Raw genomic sequence first — 15659 nt, 5'->3', positions numbered from 1 at the left:
ACAGCAAATGGTAAGCCACATTTTGTTTCGAGCAATCAAATGTATTCTTTTTCTTAAAACACATGGTTGGTGGAGATCGTTTGGTAGCATAGAGCAAGAATCTCAATCTAGGATATTTCATAAAACAGAACTTGAATGTGGACATGTTAAGCTTCCATATAATGAAAATAGAAAACCAAGCGATATGAAGTTGCATAAAAGGTGAGCAATTACTTTGGAAGTAGACTATAGCTTAACAACCTTAGCGTTATATATAAAAAGCTTGACAATGTTAAGCCAAGAGCTAGCTATAGCCAGCTTTCTTTGAACATGCTCATTGCCAAGCAGCAATGCTTAATTCCAAACCCCATAGACACACTTTGATTGATTTCTAAAGTTTACAAACCTATGAATGTCAAGGGATTCAGAAAATGTATAACAAAATGCAAAATCTGGATACAGTTGTCAAGAGCTAATTATGTATGTCTATGAATGAGATCCATAAGAAGCAAACGAGAGGTCTGTTCATGACAGTCTTTCAGGATGTATAAATTGCGCAACGAGAGGCCTGTTCAGAAAATGTCTGAATTTCAATCTCCCTCTTGAGATTAGCTTCACTGACTTCATGTCCAACTGTAAAATGGAAATGGAACATTATCCAAGTAGTAGGCTTTAAAATACAATTCATTGATACCCCATGATTTCAGCGGAATTTGTCATCTTTCTTTGCAATTCTTTGAACTCGTCCAAGTTCCCTCATTTGTTTAACAAATGCGGATTTCTGAAGTATCTTGTTTTGTTGCTGAAACAACCAACATTCAATAAGCATACATGAATATCGAATGTATATTGGCCAAGAATAAAGATAACCCATCAAACCTCTTCTTTCAAGGCAGTTATTCTGATTCTTCTATATTCTTCTTCTTTCTTGATTGCTTCTTTCACTAAAGTTAAACGTTCCTGGAGCTCAGATATACACATTTCCCCTAACAGGCCATAGCCTGCTGTACTATTTCGATCAAATTTTTTCATGATGTGTATGGACTCTGCCTCGAGGCTCTGGATTAGAACATAGTAGCCTTATATTACAATTCCAATGAATGTTTATTAGAAAAATGTAAGCCATAATTTGAAGACAAACGCATACATGAAGTTGTTGTATGATCTCTCTCTTCTTTGCAAGCTCCGTTGCACGCTCATTGGCAGTTATTGATGTGAATTTTGCTGATTCAGCCTGTATTTCTCGGGCTCTTTCCTTCTTTGCTTCAGCCATTTTTTTGGAAGCTAACTGCACACAAAAACACTATTGAATAGAGAGAATGTAGAAGATGCTCCGTTGAACGTATATTGTTAAGAATAATATACATTCCGACCATTACAATGTGGGTAAAAACAAGCATGAATACCAATTACAAACGAGCAGAAGAGGACCTTGACAGCTTTCTCGCCTTCAATTATATTCTCTTTCCGAAGTCTATTGAACAGCTCCAAGTTCACGAAGAACTCATATTTCAATGCATCATACTTTTGAGACTCTTCTTTAACCTTCTTCACAATATCACGGTTTTCTTGTGCCTGCAATTGATTGACATCAGGACTTTGTGCTAAGAGGAGCAAATAAATCATAGCTAAGTTTTGTTTCTTGTAGATTCTCTTAGCTTAGGGTATCATACCTTGGCATTTTTTGCCTCAATTGCAGCTTGATCACACGCATCAACAGAAGCTTTTCTGAACTTCTTGTAAGCATCCTCCAGTAGTTGATCCCTTGATTTCATTTCTTCCTGTAAGACAGTCAGAAATTGGCATAATAAACAACAACGAATTAATAGAAGCTCAATTAATAGCAAAACATATTGATATGGGCAGGACAAAGAAGGAAATAAACATGAATATCAAAAGACAAAATAATGAACATGGAAATCAAAAGACAAACTTATTTTCCATCTGCTCTCCTCCATTAATGAACTCGAAAATGATGCTATGCTTTTCATGACCAATGCATATCAAAGATTTGTTCAATGAGCATCAAAGGGAACAGAAAGTGGTGTTTGCTTTCACAAGCCTTGGTTTTCGAGCTCAATCATGTCCTGACATGGCTTGCTAAATTTCTGCAACAAGACTAGAATGATATCTAGATAAGTAATTTATATTAGTACGTCAGCCTGTGCAGAGGTGAAACATGTTATTCAAATACACCTTCCAGGATTCTTGTACCTGAACCAAAAACTTTGTTCATATCATTCCTTGTGTTATATTTTCAAACAGTAGAATGTCAGCCAGAGGTGAAACATGGTATACAAATGATTTTTCCAATTTCTTGCACCTCAACAGAAGATGCTCATATCATGCTTTGTGATTAATTTTTGTTATACAATTCAACACCATGAGCTCTGGTATACTTAGAAGCATACAATTGAGGGCTACTGCTGCAACAAAAGTGGGCATAAAAGAGGAATTCAACGTGTCAGATCAGGTATTTCAGCAAAATAGAGCTGTCCCAGAGTGATTCTTAGAATTTCAGCTTATCCCAGAGTCACAGCTTGAGGCAGTCATCTGGTGCTATTTAAACTCCACTTCACTACCCCATATATCATATATGTCTTGCATGCGTGAAAGAGTAGATCATTCCATACATTATGTTGGATTTTCTGTGGTGGTGGTCTGATGTTGTCCTTCATGATTCTTTTACTCTCAAATGTGGGCAGTAGAAGTGTGAAATTTCATTGTACCCTATGATGCAGAAGTTCATCCATATAAACCTCAAACATTTGTGATCAAATGATGAACAACATATCCAGGACAGAGCAACATAAACAAGATTTCCCCCTTGAGACAGCAAGATACTATGGCTGGATTTACTCAAGGAAGGTATGTTTCAACAGCGAGTCTCAATTTATAAGGTTATGAACTCAAAGAGCAGAATACAAAGGCTAAGTATAAATGCTAACATATATGAAAGAGTCATGAAACCACCTTCCAGGATCTGTAATCAGAATCATCTCGAAGCTCCATCTCAAAGGCCTCCAGACGTCGTCGTTCTTCTTGAAGCTGTTTCTGGTATAATGCATGTTCACGGAGCACAACTGCTGTTGTTAACTTAACCTGCAATAAAACAACAATATCAGCAGTTATGATTGACCTCCTACACATTTTAGATATGAAATTTAAAAGGGACGAACTCACTTCAGTTTCAGGAGGTTCAGGACATGGATGAAATTTGGGTACCACATATTTGGTTTCCAGACTTCGTACTGCTTCAATCTAAGGGAAAATCGAGAAAATCAGGATTGCATCAGTTAGTACAAATGCACAATTTCAACAATAAAACATGCCAGTAACTCATAAACATTAGGGAAAACCAGTCATTTCTGCTTACCAGAAATTTCCATATTTAAATTTCTTGCTTATTCTAAAACATTAGATATTGTTTGACAAGAACTCGTGTGATTATTTTAAAGTTTGATTTCAGCATCAGACATACACCTGCTCTTTTACGGCAGCAAATTTTGAGGGACGCTCTAAAGAACGCAAATGAAATGGCCGGTTCTTAGGATCTGCATAGAACTTATCAAGTTTCTTCCGTGACTCTTTACAGGTAGCTTCTAATGCTTTCTGTGTGGGTGTTGGCCCTTTCCTCCAATTAGGTGGTGGTTTTGCCTTAAACGGTTTTGCTTGATGAGTTTTCTAAACACAATGATAGAGAATAATGAGGACAATTCAATAATCTGTAGATCATAAATGTTATGAATTGTAAGTTTCATATACCTCATCCCCTTCTATGACTTCAGCCGTCTTTTTTGCAGGTATTGACAGATTAAATGGTTTACAAGCAGTTGAGCATTTGTTCTGGTGTTTTATTAATATAATTTTGTCTTCGAGTCTAAACAAAATGATTTCTCATAAAAACCATGGTCATTTAAACTTGCGGTAAACAGAGAAAGCAGTAAAGAATTTGGTTATTATTCAAGTAGATTTCATAGATAGATATCTAGGTTGAACCTTCTATTAAGCAAGTGGCAGGAGTCTGTTACTAGCTTAATGGAAGGTTTAGCTAAGAAAACTAACACAAGGATGAATTACCTTTTAGTCAACTCTTCTGCCTGAATCTTCCATGTATTTAACCTTCCAATAATGGCGTCAACATACTGTTATAATGTATTTAACCTTTCAATAATGTCAGAAAATCCACCGCATATTCAAATGTAAACAATCAAAACAAACACAATGAAGAAGACCTTACTTCGGTGTCATACAATGTAATCCATTCTGGCTTGCAAAAATTCACTAGATCCACCTGGCTGAATACAAACTGCATGAAAGGCAGTAGCTTCAGTGGATGCTGGCTTAGTACAAACTTGCTGCAAACAAGATCAAACTGCTGTGAGACTCTATGTTAGTACCCATAACTTTTGAAAGTAACAAAGTTCAGTAAAGTTTTCTATCCAGTATCCACATTACATGTTTATACATCTTAAACTTCTCAGCCCATAAGAGACTCTGTCAATAATTATGCCTAACTATTTGCTAAATTCTACAGTCCTCTGACAAGTCCACTCTATGATACGCTCTCATAGTCCAAAAGATAACATGGTTCTTTCTTCTCATAGTTCTCTACCTGACTTCCTATCTAAAATCCAAAAAAATTACTTTGACAGTTTTCTGGAGAGAAAACCTGTATTGATGCAACAATAACGACGTGTGAAATAGGAGACAGTCTCTAACAAAGTGATAGTTTCCCCTGCATAATGTCTCTATCAAGTAGATTCCACAGTCCAGACAGTTGCAGCTGTAACATCCTGCCTACAGTCTACGTAGTCTCCACATTTGAGTCGGATGTTAATTTTATGTGATATCTACTTCATTCTGCAGAGTGTCACACCTCCATCATCAGAATGCCACCTGATTTCAGTCCAGAAAGTTATGCTAATTTTATGATATTTACTCCACTCTAATTTTATGTCCTCAAAAAAGTCTGCTGTAACTCCTGGGTGAGATCTGGACTGGCAAACCTGGAGTTAACATCCTTTTGAGCTTGTTATCTGGAAAAATGTGAAGTACATGTACGAATGCTGAGCACTCTCCCCTAAATCTATCTATCGACATGGGGTAGCGCACAGATCCAATTTGGATCAAATAAATGGGTCTCGGAAATTATGCTTTCCTCACATGCCTCAAAAATTTTGAATATCCATTTATTTTCTTAAAAGTTCAGTTAATGTTGCTGGCCTTTTTAAACTGAATGCACCTGAAGTTATCAAACGTGAGCTCTTCTAGGCGCATGAGAGCAAGATAACCAAGAACTGTATAGAGAGTTTCATTCACACATTGAACATGTGGTGATTTACATGAAAATAGTTTCCGATTCAATACATCTAAAAGCTTCTTGTAGCGGCAGCATCCATACAGAACCTGTCAAGAAGTATTAAATCTGAAACATAATCACTAGATAAAAGCACATTGGGCTAGGTTATGGGTACACTTAGGTCTAAAGTTTCTAAAAAATATCAATTTAAAAGCAGGAAACCTATTATCTAATTTACTATTTAGCATTCAACATAATCATCTGTTCTCCAAATCATATTCATCAATATAGAAAACAAAGGAATTTACCCCTGAACATCAAGACTAAGAAATGCCCATTTACAAGATATAATAAGAGCACTTACACTGCTCATGAAAGAAAATGTAAACTAATGAATCAACCTTGGACAATGAACAATAGAACCACAAGCTGTTCAAAGACCAATAGGTGGATTCCAAAAGATCTGATTGGCAAGTCCACAGATAGAGTTTCAGAACACATGGAGAACACTACAAGCGCTCTGCTTTGGTGAAACACAAGGTTTCATTTTCTAGAGAACTCCATCATGGAAACTTGAAACCACAAAACTACAATATGTTTCTGATGACACTTCATGGAAATTCTACAACTCGTTTACCCCATTTCACATCAAGGAAGCAGAGTTTCCCCTGGCTCTGAACTCAAAGCCTCCCCCATTAGTGTCAGAAACGCAATCATTATCTGCAAAACCTAGATGGGCCACAAGGAAGAACCTTGATGAGTAAGATACTTATCTTATTGGGCACCAATATCTCAGTTTCAAACACAAACTCAATGATATTTATAGTCTTTGGGTGCAAAATAGGGCAAAACGGACAGATGAATATATATACACATGACAAAGAACTAGAGCTGCCTCCCCTTCCAAAAGAACTGCATTTGGTTCGAGGATCACTCCCGATGGTATAAACATAATCACAGAGAAAGGTGGGAAAGAGCATACATGTTGGTGACACATCCATGAAGAACATGTGAGAAAAGCTGTTAATAGCAGCAGCGGAACAGTTGTTCAAACAAAATAGACACAGCCAAGCTGTGAGAAGGCTGTTAGACAGCAGTAGAAAAAATGGTTGCAAAGAGTAGAGACATGGCCAAAGAGTAGAGACACGGCCAAAGAGTAGAGCTTGTTTGTAAGTAGCAACAAAAGTAAAAGTCTTTACAAAAGAGGCTGGTATAGCCTATTTATACAAAATTCGGGAAAGTGGGTGAAATGGTTGTTTGGTAGTTAAGTGAGTCTTGTACTACCAAATAGGTACAATAAACTAGGAATAAGAGGGATTATCTTGGAAAAAGTGGAAGAGAGAAAAGTCATTTAAAGCGTTGCAAATTCTAGGGAGAGAAGGCATTTAAAGAGTTGCAAATTCTAGAGAGAGAAGGCATTTAAAGAGTGTAAAAGAGAGATATTAAAGATGAAAGAGTGCAGGTTTGGAGCTGCCACCCTCCAACACCTCCTCTCATCTCCTGAACGGGGGTCCAACATTGAGTCAATCAAGGAGTTGATCAATGGCTTGCCTGGGAAGTGGCTTCGTAAATAAATTAGCTACATTTTCTTGAGTAGAACAAGATGCCAAGTTGATGACTTGTGATTTTATTAATTCACAAACAAAATGGTAGTGCACTTCAATATGTTTTGTTCTACCATGAAATGCTAAGCTATGTGCCAAGGCACGGGCACTTTGGCTGTCAGTGAAATTAGCTACATTTTCTTGAGTAGAACAAGATGCCAAGTTGATGACTTGTGATTTTATTAATTCACAAACAAAATGGTAGTGCACTTCAATATGTTTTGTTCTACCATGAAATGCTAAGCTATGTGCCAAGGCACAGGCACTTTGGCTGTCAGTGAAAACTGCAATAGGAGAGTCTTGCAAAACACTAAGGCGACAAACTAATTGCATTAACCATCGCAACTCACAACAAGTATCCAAGTAGGCTTGATATTCAGCTTCCGTTCATGAAGTAGAAACTGAGTTTTGCTTCTTTGATTTCCAAGAAATTAAGCCTGAACCTAACATAAAACAATAGCCAGATGTAGACTTTTTAGAATCAATATAATCTGCCCAATCAACATCCGAGTAGCCAACAAGCTCAATGCCACCTCTAAAAGACAGACCATACTCGAGTGTGTTGGCCAAGTACCTAAGAACTCGAATAGTTGCTTGCCAATGACTTTGTCTCGGAGCACTTGAGAATTGGCTGAGAATACTCACGCTATATAGGACAAATCAGGCCTAGTGTAAGTTAAGTGAAGAAGAGACCCAATTAACCGTCTATATATTTGGTGATATCTTCAAAGACAGACCATACTCGAGTGTGTTGGCCAAGTACCTAAGAACTCGAATAGTTGCTTGCCAATGACTTTGTCTCGGAGCACTTGAGAATTGGCTGAGAATACTCACGCTATAGGACAAATCAGGCCTAGTGTAAGTTAAGTAAAGAAGAGACCCAATTAACCGTCTATATATTTGGTGATATCTTCAAATATGGGAGAATCATCTTCACAAGATAACTTTGAGTTAGGATCCATCGGACAAGAGAGTGGCTTGCAATTTGACATGCCATAGGTCTCAAGGAGCTACCAGAGATACCTATGTGATTGATAGACCTCCAGTTGGCTGAGGAATATACCACCATGTGATTGATAGACCTCCCTACCTATAAAGTAATGGAAAAGTCCTAGATCAATCATTTCGAATGTGGTTTTGAGGTCAGCACGGAGCTCCTTGATTTTAGAAGCAAGGGACCCTGTAATTAGAAACATATAATATGATCAAGCATAGCAGATTTTCTTGGGAAAAGACATAGAGATTGCTGTCAATATAACAGGTATCAATTTTGTCATGCCAAGCTTTGGGACCTTGCTTTAAACCATACAAGGCTTTGTGTAACCAGTAGACCGTGTCTTTCCACTCTGAAATCTCGAAACCTGGAGGCTGTTCAACATAAACTTCCTCTTTCAAGTCACCATTAAGGAAGGCTGACTTGACATCCATTTGAAAGATGGGCCATTTGTAGTGAGCAGCAAGCGCAAGCACACATCGAATAGAGGTGTACCTTGCTGTTGGAGCAAAAGTTTCCTCGTAATCCAGTCCTTCGACTTGTGAGTAGCCTTTTGCAACAAACCGTGCCTTCTGCTTATCCAAAGTACCATCAGCATGGTACTTGGTCTTAAATATCCATTTCAGTCCAATGACCTGTCGATGTTGAGGTTGTGGGACCAATTCAACTTCCATTGCTGCTTTCCACTTTGGAAGAACAAGGGCCTCTTTTGCTGCTGTGGGTTCTTGTGATTGCACAATAGTGCACAGTAAAGCAAAGTTGCATGACTGAAGAGGCTATTGTGACCTACGTGTTCTTTCATGTTGGTCGAAGAACCAGATTTATACTCATGAAGTTCAGCATTGGAGAGATGAGAATCACGAATGGTGGCTTGAAGCCACTTGGGAAGTGGTGGAAGTTGGTGTGTAGAGGGAGGGGAAACGAGTGGAGTTGAGGGAGAGGGTTGAATTGTTCGTGAAGTTAGAGGTTGAGTAGGAGGAGATGGGGGGCTTGAAGATGAGGCATCTTCATCTATAATAGGAGATTCCGGAAGAGCTGGGATTTCAATCCTGAACTCAAGTGAAATCCTAGAGTCATCCGGCTTAGACTCCACAAAATGAACATCCCTAGAGATGACTAGGGACTTTGATTCTAAATGCATTTCTTGGTTTTAGACTCAAATTTAGTCCTTTTATGATCTGAAATGTGAGCATAAGCATCACAACCAAGACTTTAAACTGAGATACTAAGGGGCTTTACACTTGTAAATGCTTCTGCAGGGGTCACTGCAGCAATTGCTTTTGTTGGGCAACAGTTGATGATGTGGACTGCTGTGTTGACAACTTCACCCCAAAACGAGAGAGGAAGATCAGATTGAGATAGCATTGTATGAGCCATATCTTGGACTGTGTGGTTCTTCCTTTCCACAACATTTTGTTGAGTATTGGGTGTAGAAAACTGGCGAGCAATGCCTCATTGAGAGCAGAAATGGTGGAAAGATTGGGAGCTAAACTCTCCACCATTGTCGGACCTGATCTTACGAACTTTCTTTGATGTCTTGTTCTCCACAAGAGCTACCCATTCTTGAAATTTGGAGAAGGCTTGCGATTTCTCTACAAGAAAATAAACCCAAACCTTATGGGAAAAATAATCAATAATAAGCATTTAGTGGCGTGCACCACCAAGAGTATTGGTTTCATGGGTCCACAAAGATCCATGTGCATTAACTCCAGGATAGATGTTACATAGTGCGTGGCTTCATGAGGGAAAGGCACTCGATGTTGCTTGCCATGAAGACAAGCAACACATGGGGTATTGGGAGTTTTGAAAATAGGCAGACCCTCAACTAGATGTGAAGAGGAGAGCTTTTGTAGAGAATCGTAATTGAGGTGACCGAACCTAGTGTGCCACATCATGGGATCTTCTTGTGCAACCAAAGCATGAGAGTCTTGAAGAAGATGAGATTTGGATTTTTCCACGGGGCTATGGGAACTTTTCAGGCGATATAAACCCCCTTCTTGTGTGCCACTAGCTACAATTTGTAGGTTGTTGGTGTCAATGACTTCCAAAACTGAGCTATCAAAGTAGACTCCATAACCTTGCTTAGTGATTCGGTAGACCGAAAGTAGGTTTGTAGAGATGCGATGCACATGTAGCACATCTTAAAGAACGGCCGGTTCGTCATTTAAAGAAGTGTTAAGAAACACATTACCCACACACAAAGCCTCAATGCTTGAGGCATCTCCTATGGAGATTTGGGAGAACCTAGGCTTCACATCATGCAAAATGGATTTGTCATAAGTCATGTGTGCAGTGGCATCACTGTTTACTAACCACTCATCAATGGTGAGGTAGTAGTTCCAGCCAAATGTGAAGAATGTTCCTCAATGCCAAGGAAAATTGTTTCTTTGGCTGAGTGGAACGAGTTTGATTTTGGTGTAGGTTGACTTTCAGTAGAAAAAGATTTCTTGGCATTGTCCCTTTCCTTTTTCCGACAGTCGGGCTGAATGTGACCTTTGTAGCCACAATAATGACAGGTGAGCTCTTTGTAAGCTGGGTTGTTTGGTGTTCTTGGATTGGGTTTGTTGTAGGAGTTGCCATTTTGCTTCCACTTGCCTTTACTTTTCACATGTAGAAGCGTCTCATTGGAAGTTTGAGCACTTTTCTTCGTTGTTGCCATGTCTTGTATTCATATCAGGTGTGTTGGGAAGAAAAGAAATTGTGTCACAAAAGGCTGAGAATGACTCAGGCAACTTTATCATTAGACGATGCACAAACTCAACTTCAGTTGACTTGCTTCCCAAAGAAACTAGTTCCTTTTGGAGAGTAACAAATTGCATTATTTGATCCATGATAGTGGGAGTGTCACGAATCTTGGGATTGGCTAGTTGGCTCTCAATAGCTATCATTTGAGCATAATTAGCTCGATGATACCTCTTTTTGAAAGCTGTCCATAGTTCATTGGCTGTCTCTTCATCTGTAGCTTGAAATTGACGAGCGATGCTCAGTTTAATATCAAACATGAGGAAAGCATGAGCACGAGAATCCTTATCTAGCCAAGCTTCATTCTCGGCGTTAGATGAGCCAGCAATTGATTTGGTTGAAGAGGATGAAGTTACCAGTGGTTTCTTGTCACTACCATTGACTACATTCCATAGACGATGGTATTGTAGCAAGGTCTTTATTTGCAGTTCGTAATCCAAGTAATTGTTCCCATCCAAGATGGGACTCTTTGGAGACTTGGGGAATGGTTGATGAAACAATGGTGGCATGTGAGGCCATGGATATCCTCCTCTTGAGCTACAACTGGACAATTTGCAACACTGTAAGTAGATGCTTAGGGTCTTTCTACTCCTCCCTAGATGCTAGGCGAGGCTCAAATGAGGGGAAAAGAAAAAAATAAGAACCTCCTCTATAGGGTTGGGAAGGAGGGATAAAAGAAGATAGGTCTGTGTGCTCTTTGGCAAAAAAAATCAGGCTGAGGATATGGAGACCTCACTGCTCTAATACCATGTGAGAAAAGCTGTTAATAGCAACAACAGAACAATTGTTAGAACAAAATAGACATGGTACTCAATTCCTTGACAGTGGCTTTACTACGTTCGGTCGTAGTGTGTTCACAATTCATACAAACGGAACATCTGGCATCGATTGCTTCTACAAGATCACCGGGCCTCTGCCGCCCAATCTTGTATGCGATGGTCGGTGGCCGATAGGCTTTGCTCCCTCTAGGGGCCAGTCCTCGCTCACCAACGGTTGCGGACGCTTCGCTAATCAATCTACAGTTCGATTTAGCAGCGAGACAGTCAAGCTGTGAGAAGGCTGTTAGAAAGTAGTAGAAAAAATGGTTGCAAAGAGTAGAGACATAGCCAAAGAGTAGAGCTTGTTTGTAAGTAGCAGCAAAAGTAAAAGTCTTTATAAAAGAGGCCGGTATAGCCTATTTATACAAATTTGGGGAAAGTGGGTGAAATGGTTGTTTAGTAGTTAAGTGAGTATTGTACTGCTAAACAGGTACAATAAACTAGGAATAAGAGGGAATATCTTGGAAAAGAGAGAAGGCATTTAAAGAGTTGCAGATTCTAGAGAGAGAAGAATCTAGAATGTAAAAGAGAGACAATAAAGATGAAAGAGATTGCAGGTCTAGAGCTGCCATCCTCCAACAGAACATGAGATGGAGCAAACTTGTGTCCATAACAAGAATGTGAGAAAGAAAGCTTGTGTCATCTTGAGTCTCCATGTGAATGAAAAAACAGCCACAACTAACCAAGTCTCACCATTTCACTCATGTGAGCTTTTCCTCTTTCTATTTGTTTTTGTATTTATACTTTAACTCACAACTAGGTAGGCATCAGTTTTTGATGAAGAAGTAATCCCATCATTGGAGCCATGAAACCAGCTTCTGGAGTCCATACATAATATTCAGTAAGATAACTACGTAGCCAGTTTTTTGCACTCTAGATTGTCTCAATCAGCCCCAAATCCGAATTTCGAGTTCTGCATGACTGGGTTGAATAAGGTAAGTCTAGCTTGTATTGCAAAGTGCTGGTCTCTGAAAAAATATCTTCAGGAACATATAGCTTTTAAGTGACTTTATGTAGGGCCTCACCCCTAACTTCACCATGACTTTATAAGTGGCAAAACTACAAAATTGGACACATAACCTTTACTCGCATTTGAACCCAGTGATAACTGTACCCAGTGCTTGAAATACCAATCTTGGGCTCCAATCTTTGTACTATAGGCCTTTGTCCATTACAATTGGCCATAGAATTTCATTTTAACTGATTTCGTGAGTTTTCCAGAAAATAAATGACATACAGGGAGAACACAAATACATTTTAACTGATTTCGTAAGTGTTATTATGCAATACGTCATACAGGGAGAACACAAATACACCTCATAATGACATTTTATCGTCTGGAAAAATGGTTCACAAAAACCATAGAAAGTGAGCAAAAAAATTTATCATCTGAAACATGGTTAAAGAAAACCTAGAATGGATACACAAAAATAAATGTCCGACATCTAGATAGAACGATTGAATAAAAACTACATATGGATACAAGGAAATGTTGTTTAGAAACTTTGCAAACAGTTCGACAAAATTTATCAGAATCTTATGTTTTAAAAACATGTCTATATTTTAGAGCCTCACACCACCAAGTGTTACTGTCTGTATAACCACCAAAAACAAAACTAGCCTTAGAAATGAACACAAGAAAATCATGTCATCAAGAAATTAGTCAGCACATTGGCAAAGTTTCTGATCATGTTATGCTATCGTATGAACAGATGAATAAACAAATCCTAGAAATGAGCACAGAAACACACCTGCCAATGTGAACATTTTGATGTCTTGGATCATGCAACCATATGTTATCATATTGATATAGCACACAGAATGCACGAGAAAACCTTGTGATTTACAAGAACGCTTACCAAAAAAACGACATGTAATAGACACAAGACGCAACTGGTGAAAATCAAACCAGAAAGATGAACACACAAAAAATCAAAGATTGAAAGCTAAGATAAAACCTCAGAAAAAGAAACATGGAAAACAGTTGATTAGAGACCCACAGAATTCTAATAACTAACCTGCAGCCGGAAGTTCTGACCATACAACCAGACAAAAATGAAAAACAAAATCCTAAACGAACATAACAGAAGAAAGAAAAACCAAATATCATCGAAAAAAACAGCTGAAAAACAAAACGTAATAATAATGCTACTTATCACATAGAATAGAAATGAAATGACTCAATATGTCAGAAAAAGGAAAAAAAATTGTTTTTGAAGTTACCTGTGTCAAGAAAGTCTGATCATGAGGATGGGAGGCGTTGAGGAGGGGCATGAGAATGGTAGCATGGTCCTCTGGCGCAATGTCAGGTAGAGCTTCACAGTTGTAATCATCCACAAGCTTCATGCAGGCTAAGAGCAGAGATCGTGGGGACAAGCGGTTCTGATTCTTCCGATTATTCTGGTTCGTGACGTTGCAGACACGACCTCGATCAGAAGCTTCAGGATTAAGAAATGGAAGGCATGCCACAGGATCGTTCTCTTCCATGATAGCTTCTTCCTCTTTCCTTCTTCTTCCTTCTCCCTTCTTCTCCCTTCTTAGGAAGCTTTAAGACGAAGAAACTGAGGGCAAACAACGGGGTCGTTTTGGACCATGTTTTCTTTTTTCCTCTTTCTTTCTCCTGTCTTCTGACTCTTCGTCTTCATTCTTCCTTCTTCTTCTTCTTCTTCTTCGTTATTGCTTCTTTGTCGCCGTCGTTTTCTGCATCTTCTGCTTCTGCATTGTCTGGAGATTCACAAAAACCCCATGAAGAAATGCCATGGACAATGGGGGGTGGTTGGGAGCGCAGAGAATCGGAATCTGCGGGTGGAGTATCTCTTAATTCGCCCTCATGAGAGAGATACCCCTACGTTTTCCTTATGCCCTGTATGTGTATGTGTATGTGTATGTGTATGTGTATGTGTATGTGTATGTGTATGTGTATGTGTATGCGTATGTGTGCATATGTACATGTGCATGCGTATGCATGCATGCATGGAGGATGTATGTACATATGTATACCCACTGACATTCGAACACACTACTCGTGGAGGTGTAAGAATTGCATTTGTCCCACTACAAACACATCTCTATGACCATGAACACTTGTGTATTCGGCAACCATCTTCACAATTGGACTTTCTCAATCCCATTGAGATACAAATACAAAGCTTGCTTGTCTCGTTGTTAACGTGTCTTTACTCACCGCAAAAAACTTGACCCCATGCTCACCCCACGTCACACCATGCAAGCTAAGATGCAAGCAAACCCATTAAACATTTAATTGAAGGAGAACCCAATGTTACGAGATACATTTTGATGGAGGGTATAATGAGACATTATTGAAAACACAATGGGTATCATTAGTGATATATATCAAAATACATGACATATATTTTTTATGTTTTTCTGTCTTTTTTAATCCTCTCTTCCAATGTTTTCTCCTTCCTCTTGTCTGCATATTTTCTCTTCTATCCTCTTCCAAAGAGTTTTGATGTAACTAACAATGATTTATTTTGCATGTAAAAACTAAGATTCAAAATGGTAATTACCAAAGTGATTGGCCATAGCCAAACAACTTAAAATTATACATAATTGAATTATCAAAACTAGAAGCATTACAATTACATGCCAATGAACGGCATTGGCAAATTGCCTCAAAACTAATAAAAATTGAGCTTCATAAGAAAACTTAATCTCAATCCAAGAAATGTTGTGCATCAAACTCTTCAAAATGTGTTATCCCTCATACCCTTTGATTGAATGGATATATGCACTATTACAACATGGATGAAATGCCTGATAGAGCTCCTCTTGCAATTCATCACTAAACCCTAGCATTGCCCATTGACTGAATGTATATGCGCACTATGGCAATATTGATGATATTACATTTGTAATATTCCTTGTGAATCCATAAGTCAAATTAACAAGAATTGAAGTGCCCCAGATGGAAGCAATCCTCACATGCACACGCATATCCAGCCAAGGAGGAATTGCTACCTAAACTTAAAACTGTCTATATTTTCTGCTCAAACAAAATGATCTATTTCAAGTGCTCAAGACTTCTTTCTGATTGCCATGATTATCACTATCACAAGCCTAACCTTTTGTAACTCCCAGCTTTATATTTGCTGGCCACCTTCTAGTCATTCACAAGAGTTCACAACTACTTTCGAATTCAAGAAATTTTAACTGCCAACCTGGCAAACAGAAAAACCGAACCACAGGATAATTGTGAG

General features: G+C 38.7%; 1 protein-coding gene across 3 annotated transcripts; it reads right to left on the bottom strand.

The window, feature by feature from the left end:
* Positions 1 to 322: 322 nt before the first annotated feature.
* LOC147863552 (cilia- and flagella-associated protein 99-like) lies at positions 323 to 14269 on the bottom strand. Of its 3 annotated transcripts, XM_087319869.1 has the most exons (13): positions 13663 to 14269; positions 5225 to 5388; positions 4220 to 4337; positions 4060 to 4124; positions 3745 to 3859; positions 3463 to 3663; positions 3163 to 3240; positions 2953 to 3081; positions 1653 to 1760; positions 1411 to 1554; positions 1127 to 1267; positions 859 to 1038; positions 323 to 781 (listed from the first exon to the last, which is right to left on the bottom strand). In XM_087319869.1, exons 1-13 carry the CDS (start codon positions 13924 to 13926, stop codon positions 683 to 685), a joined length of 1806 nt encoding a protein of 601 aa, XP_087175995.1. In that variant the 5' UTR covers positions 13927 to 14269; the 3' UTR covers positions 323 to 682. The 3 variants fall into 3 exon arrangements, 2 of the variants coding, with proteins under 2 accessions (XP_087175995.1, XP_087175996.1); XR_015529818.1 differs by lacking the exon at positions 323 to 781 and having other exon boundaries at positions 901 to 1038; positions 1386 to 1554; XM_087319870.1 differs by lacking the exons at positions 3463 to 3663; positions 3745 to 3859; positions 4060 to 4124 and having other exon boundaries at positions 336 to 781.
* Positions 14270 to 15659: the final 1390 nt, after the last annotated feature.

The sequence above is a fragment of the Azolla caroliniana genome, unplaced genomic scaffold (assembly GCF_043228905.1).
Source record: "Azolla caroliniana isolate FFs.n. ecotype wild unplaced genomic scaffold, voAzoCaro1.0.p SCAF_5, whole genome shotgun sequence".
NCBI lineage: Eukaryota > Viridiplantae > Streptophyta > Polypodiopsida > Salviniales > Salviniaceae > Azolla > Azolla caroliniana.
Note: the sequence above shows the minus strand (reverse complement) of the source record. Positions and strands in the feature narration are given on the sequence as shown.